General features: G+C 58.3%; 1 protein-coding gene across 4 annotated transcripts in view; it reads left to right on the top strand.

Annotated features, from left to right (window-relative positions):
* Nucleotides 1-803: 803 nt before the first annotated feature.
* The window catches only part of GTF3C2 (general transcription factor IIIC subunit 2), a 37,168-nt gene continuing 30,537 nt past the window's right edge, over nt 804-7,434 (top strand). The window contains exons 1-3 of one of the 4 annotated variants that reach the window (XM_074991588.1): nt 804-845; nt 2,775-3,156; nt 4,408-4,711. In XM_074991588.1, the coding sequence (XP_074847689.1) occupies nt 2,840-3,156; nt 4,408-4,711 (621 nt within the window). In that variant the 5' untranslated portion in view covers nt 804-845; nt 2,775-2,839. The other 3 variants (XM_074991587.1, XM_074991589.1, XM_074991590.1) reach the window with 3 other exon arrangements.

Here is a 7,434-nt window from a genome sequence, read left to right as displayed (position 1 = left end):
TCACAACTATGTCAGAGCATCCTGCCCATGTGTGCCAGGGGAATCAGCCCTCCCCCCTGGATCTGGGTCAGGTATCCAGCCCTCCCAAGAGCCCAGCCCCACAGCCACGTCAGAGCATCCTGCCCATGTGCACCGGGGGAATCAGCCCTACTCCCTGCATCTGGGCCAGGTATCCAGCCCCCCAAGAGCCCAGCCCCACGACTAGGTCAGAGCATCGTGCACCGGGGGAATCAGCCCTGCCCCCTGGATCTGGGCCAGGTACCCAGCCCCCCAAGAGCCCAGCCCTACAACTATGTCACAGCATCCTGCCCACGTGCACCGGGGGAATCAGCCCTGCCCCCTGGATCTGGGCCAGGTACCCAGCCCCCCAAGAGCCCAGCCCTACAACTATGTCACAGCATCCTGCCCACGTGCACCGGGGGAATCAGCCCTGCCCCCTGGATCTGGGCCAGGTACCCGGCCCCCCAAGAGCCCAGCCCCACAGCCACGTCAGAGCATCCTGCCCACGTGCACCGGGGGAATCAGCCCTGCCCCCTGGATCTGGGCCAGGTACCCGGCCCCCCAAGAGCCCCTCCCCTCCCCTCCGCTCCGCTCCCAGACTACAGGGAAGCAGCCACGGCGCCTCGGGACCCGGCTCCAGCTGACACCCCTGAGCGCGAGCGCCCCTTGTGCGCATGCGCGGACCTGGCTGCGCGCGAGGCACTGTGGGATCGGGGTCCCGCGCGATCCCACGCGCCGTCCGCTGCCGGAAGTGACGCCAGGGAGCGCCGCGCGTCAGTGGTTGCGCGCCGGCGGGGCGGCCATCTTGGAGGCGGCGGTCCGAGCCGGGCGCGCCGCGGGCCGAGGTGAGGGCACGGGCCGGCTGTGCGGGGCGGGCCCGACCCGGAGCCATGGGGCCGGCGCCGGCCTGAGGCCATGGCGGGGGCTGCCGCGCGGGGGGCCCTGCGCCTGGAGCTGCCGCGCGCCGCGGGACCGTCTGCCGCGGGGGAGCCGAGCCGCCGCCGCCGCCTCAGCGCAGGGCGCGCGTCACCGCCGAGCGAGCGGCCGCAGCCGGGCTGGCCGCAGCCTCCCGCCCGTAGGTACCCGCCTCGCCCCCCCCCCCGGGTGTGCAGCCCCGCGCCCGCCCGTGAGCCGCGCCCGCCCTCCCCGTGAGCCGCGCCCGCCCCCCCCCGTGCAGAACCCCCCCCCCGGGTGTGCAGCCCCGCGCCCGCCCGTGAGCCGCGCCCGCCCCCCCCCCGGTGCAGAACCCCGCCCTCCCCGTGAGCCGCGCCCCCCCCCCCGTGCAGAACCCCGCCCCCCCCCGGGTGTGCAGCCCCGCGCCCGCCCGTGAGCCGCGCCCGCCCTCCCCGTGAGCCGCGCCCGCCCCCCCCCGGTGCAGAACCCCGCCCTCCCCGTGAGCCGCGCCCGCCCCCCCCCCCGGTGCAGAACCCCGCCCCCCCCCCCGGGTGTGCAGCCCCGCGCCCGCCCCCCCCCCCGGTGCAGAACCCCGCCCCCCCCCCCCGGGTGTGCAGCCCCGCGCCCGCCCTCCCCGTGAGCCGCGCCCGCCCCCCCCCGGTGCAGAACCCCGCCCCCCCCGTGAGCCGCGCCCGCCCCCCCCCCCCGTGAGCCGCGCCCGCCCCCCCCGGTGCAGAACCCCGCCCCCCCCGTGAGCCCGGCCGCGGCAGGGCCCTTGCTCAGCGCCCCGCCCCGCCCGCCTGCCCTTGCCTGGGCCGCGCAGCGCAGCGCAGCGCCTCGGGTGCGGGCCCCGCGTTGGGCCGGCCGCAGGGTGACTGAAACATGGCGCTGCGGGGCGCAGCGTCCGCGCCAGGTCTCAGGCCCGGCTCGAGCGCGTGAGACAGACCCGCCGGCGGCGGCGGGCGTGTGGGCGGCGCTGTGCACTGGCGGGTTTGAAGTTAGCAGCCCCGCGTGCGGGAGAAACGAGGCGCTCGTGGCCTTCTGGTCCCCCCTGCTGGAGAGGACCGCCGGGCTTCCGCTGAACGAGGCCTCGGCCTGTTCCCGGTAGGGGTGGGGGTGAGTGCTGGTGCCGGGGGGGGGCTTGTGTAAGAGCCGGGACAGGACTCCACTCTGTGGGATCCCCCAGCACTTTCCCCTGCACTGGAGCACAGCACCTGCGAGGGGGCTTGTCACCGCCTGCCCATGCAATTATTCCTGCTTCCTTGTGAGTTCAGTACCTTGCAACGGGCAGCTGCACTTGCACCAGCTGGGGCCAGGGCTCGGGGCAGCAGTTGGGCCAGGAGGTGCTGTGCTGTGAGTGGAGTGATATGGCTTCTTTGCACTGTGGCTCTGAGTTCTGCAGGTCTGTTGATTTTTGCCTGTCTCTCTCTCATGCTCCGCTGATGCCCTCTAGCCAAGCCATTCAGAGCCAGGGTTTCCTTCTCTCTGTTACATAACACAAGGCTCCTTCTCCTGCAAGACCCTGTCAAACAGGAAATGATCCAAGCCAGTTTGCTGTCTGAGCCCTCAAAGAGCAGAGATGCCAGGTGCTGAACAGGCCTTGGAGAGAGTACTGCTCCCCAGAGGGCCCCTATGTCTGAGAAGTGCCCTGGGGAGTGTATGGGTGTCCTTGCTCTGCTTGCTGATGGAACCTAAGGTTAACCACAAAGCGTCAGTGCCTAACTGCTCCAAAGAAAAGGTTTGTGTCTGCAGAGCTGTTGAGTGGTGCCCCATCACACACACTGGTGGTTTGTGGGCAGCAAGGCAGCCTTGGGTTGAGAGAAGTGAAGGGTGAACTGAGCTACATGTCGCTGATATCTGTCTCCCTTCTCTGTGGCTAGGTGAGTTTCCAGCACTGGTGGGTTTGGAGATCTCAGCCTACCCTGAAGGGGGATTGACAGCTGCTATGCCCAGGAGGAAGCCTGTCCGAAGGCAAAAAGCCAAAAGAAAACCACCAGCTAGCAAGTGTCCCGCACAGGTGGAGGCTGAGGGACATGGGGAGGCCGCTGGGACCTCGGAGAATGGGCCCACTCCACCTGTGAAAGTGCCAAAGAAACGAGGCCGCAAGTCCAAAGCAGAGATGCTCCTGCTGAAACTGTCGCAGGGTCTGGACTGCCAAGTGCCGGAGCCCATTTGTGTGCAGAAGATGCTGGGGGCCAGTGAGGCACCAGATGGTTTGGAGACCACACCCACTGGGCGCCCCAAAAGACGGGCAGCTAAAGTGTAAGTGTGGGTGGGAGCAGGGAACTTGTATTGGGGGTTGGGGAGTGTGAGGCTGGTGTAAGAGCACACATTTTGGGAGCTGGGAGTACTTCCATAAGATAGAAATGTATTGGGCGAGATGAGCAGCAAGGATGTAAGCAGGAAGAGTGCCCAGAGGGTCAGGAGTCATTTCTTTGTCCTGTGTTTATACAGCCACCAGCGATGCTGGGTTCTGGTTCTTGGCTGGAGTCCTGTGTTCTACAGTACCATAAATAATAGGAGGGGAATGAGGCTGCATGACTGGATATGGGAGATGAAAACATGTAGGACAGGAGCATCTGAGATCTGATGGCATCTGTCAGTGTGCACAGAGGGCTTGTAGGCTACCAGCTCCTCGGTCCTTGTGACACTGATTGCCATCAGCAAGCAATGTTTCCTTGAATCTTTTCTATCCATGGACAGATTTTTCCCATCCATGTGTGGAATAAATTTATGTGCACAGAGGCATGTGCGAATGTGCACTACCAGTAGAAATAAAACCCTGGCCGTGAGCGATCTGCTGGGTGGCATTTGGATCTCTCCAGAAGGGCTGCACAGCTACACAGCTTACAGGGACACTGGCAGAAAAGCGAGCGCTGAGTATCATGGTGCCCTAAGGGGAGGAGAGGCTATGCTGAAGCTTGGTTGTGTGACGCAAGCGCTAGTGTATTCCATGGAGCTGGAGTCTGTTGTGCTGGCTGTGCCTAGGAGGCATAGTGAAACATGCACCTTTACTTCTGCCGTTCCCTTCTCTGCTTTCTCAGGTACCTGGCAGGTCTCCTTGTTTAATTATTTGCACAGAATTAATGCCTGGAATTCCCCAGTGGCCTGGTCAAGGTCCTATTTCCCTCTCTTGTGGAGCTGAGCTGAAGGAGTGAGTCTGGCTTTCTCACTCCCAAGCAGCAGCGCAGTTGTGCCCTGGGCTCTAGTGGCCCTGGCTGACTTGGAGCAGTCTTGCAGGCTCTGTTGAAGCTCCTGTGAGAGAAGCTTGGCTTTCAGACTGTGCGCTTCCCTCACAGGAGTGAGACATGTCTAATGTATGCAGGACATTGCTGGGATGTATGAAGTTATTGGGAAGGTTTGAGTCTCCAGTTGTAGTGCAGACTGGTCCCTCTGAGCAGTAGAGGCAGATGTGTTCCTTTCCAGAGCACCAGGCCTGAAGTCTGCAGTCCAGGGAGATGCCCTGAGTGGGCAGGATGGGTCTTTTACCAATGGTGCCTTTGATGCCCGCAGGGCCTTGCTTTACCTGCAGGAGCTGGCTGAGGAGCTGACTTCAGTGTACCAGCCCCTGCCTTCCAACGTGGGCCCCCAGGAGACAGAGTCCGATGGCTCGAGGAAGAAGCGCCGGAGCAGGAGAAGGAAGGAGGAGGAGCCTGATGATGACAGCCTCTCCCAGGATGTGGACTTTGTACCCTCAGAGGAGGTGCTGCTGCAGGCGGAGGAGGAGGAGGAGGAGAGTGACATCCTGCTCAGTGAGGTCTCGGAGTCAGAGCCAGAGGCAGTCCGGGGACACACCCAAAGGATGCCGTCAGCGGGGGTATCGTCAGCCTCTTCACTTTGTCCCCTTGTCACGCCAGCCCGAGTTAATGTCTGTGTGAGTCAGAGCAGGCTGCCCACTGAGCCTAGACGTGAGCTCTCCAGGGTGTGTGGAGCAGAGCAGGAAGGAGGTCCCACTCCAGAGCATTGAGCACTAGCGTGGGCACCCTCACCCCAGGCATATAGAGTGTGGCTGTCGGGGAGGGAAGCAGCCCGTCCATGGTGTAGGTGGAGAGTGCTCTGCAACACAGCGTGGAAGGGAAATGAGGCAAGCTGCCCCTTTCACGTGACCCTGACTCCCTGTTTGGACACAGGGACTAAGACTGATGGGGAGTATCTGGTCCTTGAGGCCAGCCTCCTGAGATCACAGGAGCTTCTTCCCAAGTATGTCAAGTTCCACCTTAAAGCCCGGCATGTGGTTTGCTCTCTCAGCTCCTGTTGAGAGCCTTCCCAGACCTTCACGCCTCTGGTAGCCTAAATTCATCTGTCCAGCCTCAGCGAGTTTGTGGCTGCACTTGGTCTTGTGCCAGCACTGGCCTTTAGCTTTAGTCTCACAGAAGAGGAGCCACACTGGGTCATACCAAAGGTCCATCAAGCCCAGTGTCCTGTCTTCTGAGAGTGGCCTATGGCAGATGCCCCGGAGGGAGTGAACAGAACAGGTAATGATCGAATGATCCCCCTCCTGTCATCTGACAGGACAGGCAAACAGAGGCCAGCGACACCATCCCTGCCCATCCTGGCTAACAGCCATTGATGGACCTGACCTCCATGAGTTTATCTCGTTCTTTTTTGAACCCTGCACCACTCCTGCTCTTTACAACATCCTCTGGCCAGGAGTTCCACACGCCGACCGTGCTCTGTGTGAAGAAGCACTTCCTGCTGTTAGTTTTAAACCTGCTGCCCATTAATTTCATGGGGTGACCCCTAGTTCTTAGGGGAACAAGCAAATAACTTGTCTTTATTTGCTTTTTCCATAGCTGTCATGATTTCATAGGCTTCTATAGTATCCTCCCTTAGTCTCCTCTTTTCTGAGCTGAAAAGTCCCAGTCTTTTTAATCTTCACATGGCACTTGTGCCAAACCCCTAATAATATTTGCTGCCCTTTGTTGACCCTTTTCCAATGTCAATGTATTTTTTTTGAGATGAGGTGACCATGTCTGTGCGCAGGATTTAAGATGTGGGTGTACCATGGATTTACGTAGAGGCAATACGATATTCTCTGTATCTTTATTAACTGATTCCTAATACTGTTTCTTTGACTGCTGCTGCACATTGAGTAGATGTTTTCAGAGAACTATCTGCAATGAGTCCAAGATCTTTCTCAAGTCATCATCGTCGCCTTTTACGCCTACTGGCGTGTAGGGCAGCAACAAAGGTCCTCCGCTTCTATCTGTGACTGGCCAGCCTCTCAGTAGTGCCCCAAGAGTGATTCGTGCTCTTTATTTCTGCTTCAGTGTTCTGGTGCCATGTTGTCTTGAATTGGCCGCGTTTCTGCTTCCCTTCAGGGGTCCAGTGCACAGCAGTCTGTGACGGAGCTTCCGTCTTACCCAAGCATGTGCTCTAACCATCTTCTGCATCTTTTTGTGATGAGGGTGGCCAGGTCATCTTGCTTGTACTGGGCAGGCAGGTTCTGATTTGAAATTATTCTTGGCCAAAAAATACGGAGTGTCCTCCAGCGGTTTCTGGTGTGAGAGGTTGAAAATTTATTGAGGTCATACTCTGCCGTCTGCCAGCATTCTGATCCAAATAATAACAGAGAGATACGTGCCTTAGTCTGTGTTCTATCAAAACAAAAAAGCAGTCCAGTAGCACTTAAAAGACTAACAAAATAATTTATTCAGTGACGAGCTTTTGTGGGATAGAGCCACTTCAGATTGAAGAAGTGGGTCTGTCCCATGAAAGGTCACCACCGAATAAATTATTTTGCTTATCTTTAAAGTGCCATATAATAGTGTTGATAAAACTCAGTTCTGATTAAACTTCAGCTTGGTGTGAATGCTGTACTGTGATGACTTCCATACAGCATTCAGACTCAGAAAGAGATTTTTGGCTAGACTGAGTCTGCTTTGGACATCGCTTCTGACTCCTTCATCTTGTCTGATGATACTACCCAAGTATGTAAACCTCTCTGTGGCAGGTAGATTGTGGCCATCAATCTTGACACTAAACACTGAGGCACTCGCATCAGTCATGACTTCTGTCCTCTTCTGGCTAACTCTTAGACCAACCTGTTTTCCAAAGGTGCAGAGTCAATTTGTCTTCTCTTGTGTATGACAATGCATATGGGAGAACAGCACGAGCTCATCAGCAAAATTAAGGTCCTCTGGTGTGGAGAAGGTGGTCCATTTAATGCTTCTTAGATCCTCTTCTGATGTATGCCTGTGATATGATGGGGATTCTGGGCACAGCCAAGAGAATCAACCCATAGTATTTTGCTTAAAATTAGGCCACCTACAAACCAAACCAGCCATAAAAGTATCCCTCCCAGCTCCGTTGGCCACCCAGAAGCTACACGAGCAACCCACAGATTCTCCAGCTGCTTCAAAATGTCCAGGCCAACAGCCTCCTATTCTCAGGTGAGAGGTTCTTAAAACCTGTATCACCAACTCCACACAGGCTTTTCTAGGCCCCGAAGGACCAAGCCACGTTCCCATGTCAATGTATGTTTGGATCTTACCTAAACCATCATGCTGCGCCAACCCTTTAGAATCTACAATGTAAAGG

The sequence above is a fragment of the Carettochelys insculpta genome, chromosome 3, assembly GCF_033958435.1.
Source record: "Carettochelys insculpta isolate YL-2023 chromosome 3, ASM3395843v1, whole genome shotgun sequence".
Lineage (NCBI taxonomy): Eukaryota > Metazoa > Chordata > Testudines > Carettochelyidae > Carettochelys > Carettochelys insculpta.
The sequence above is the reverse complement of the archived record's forward strand: the minus strand, read 5'-3'. Positions and strand labels throughout refer to the sequence as shown.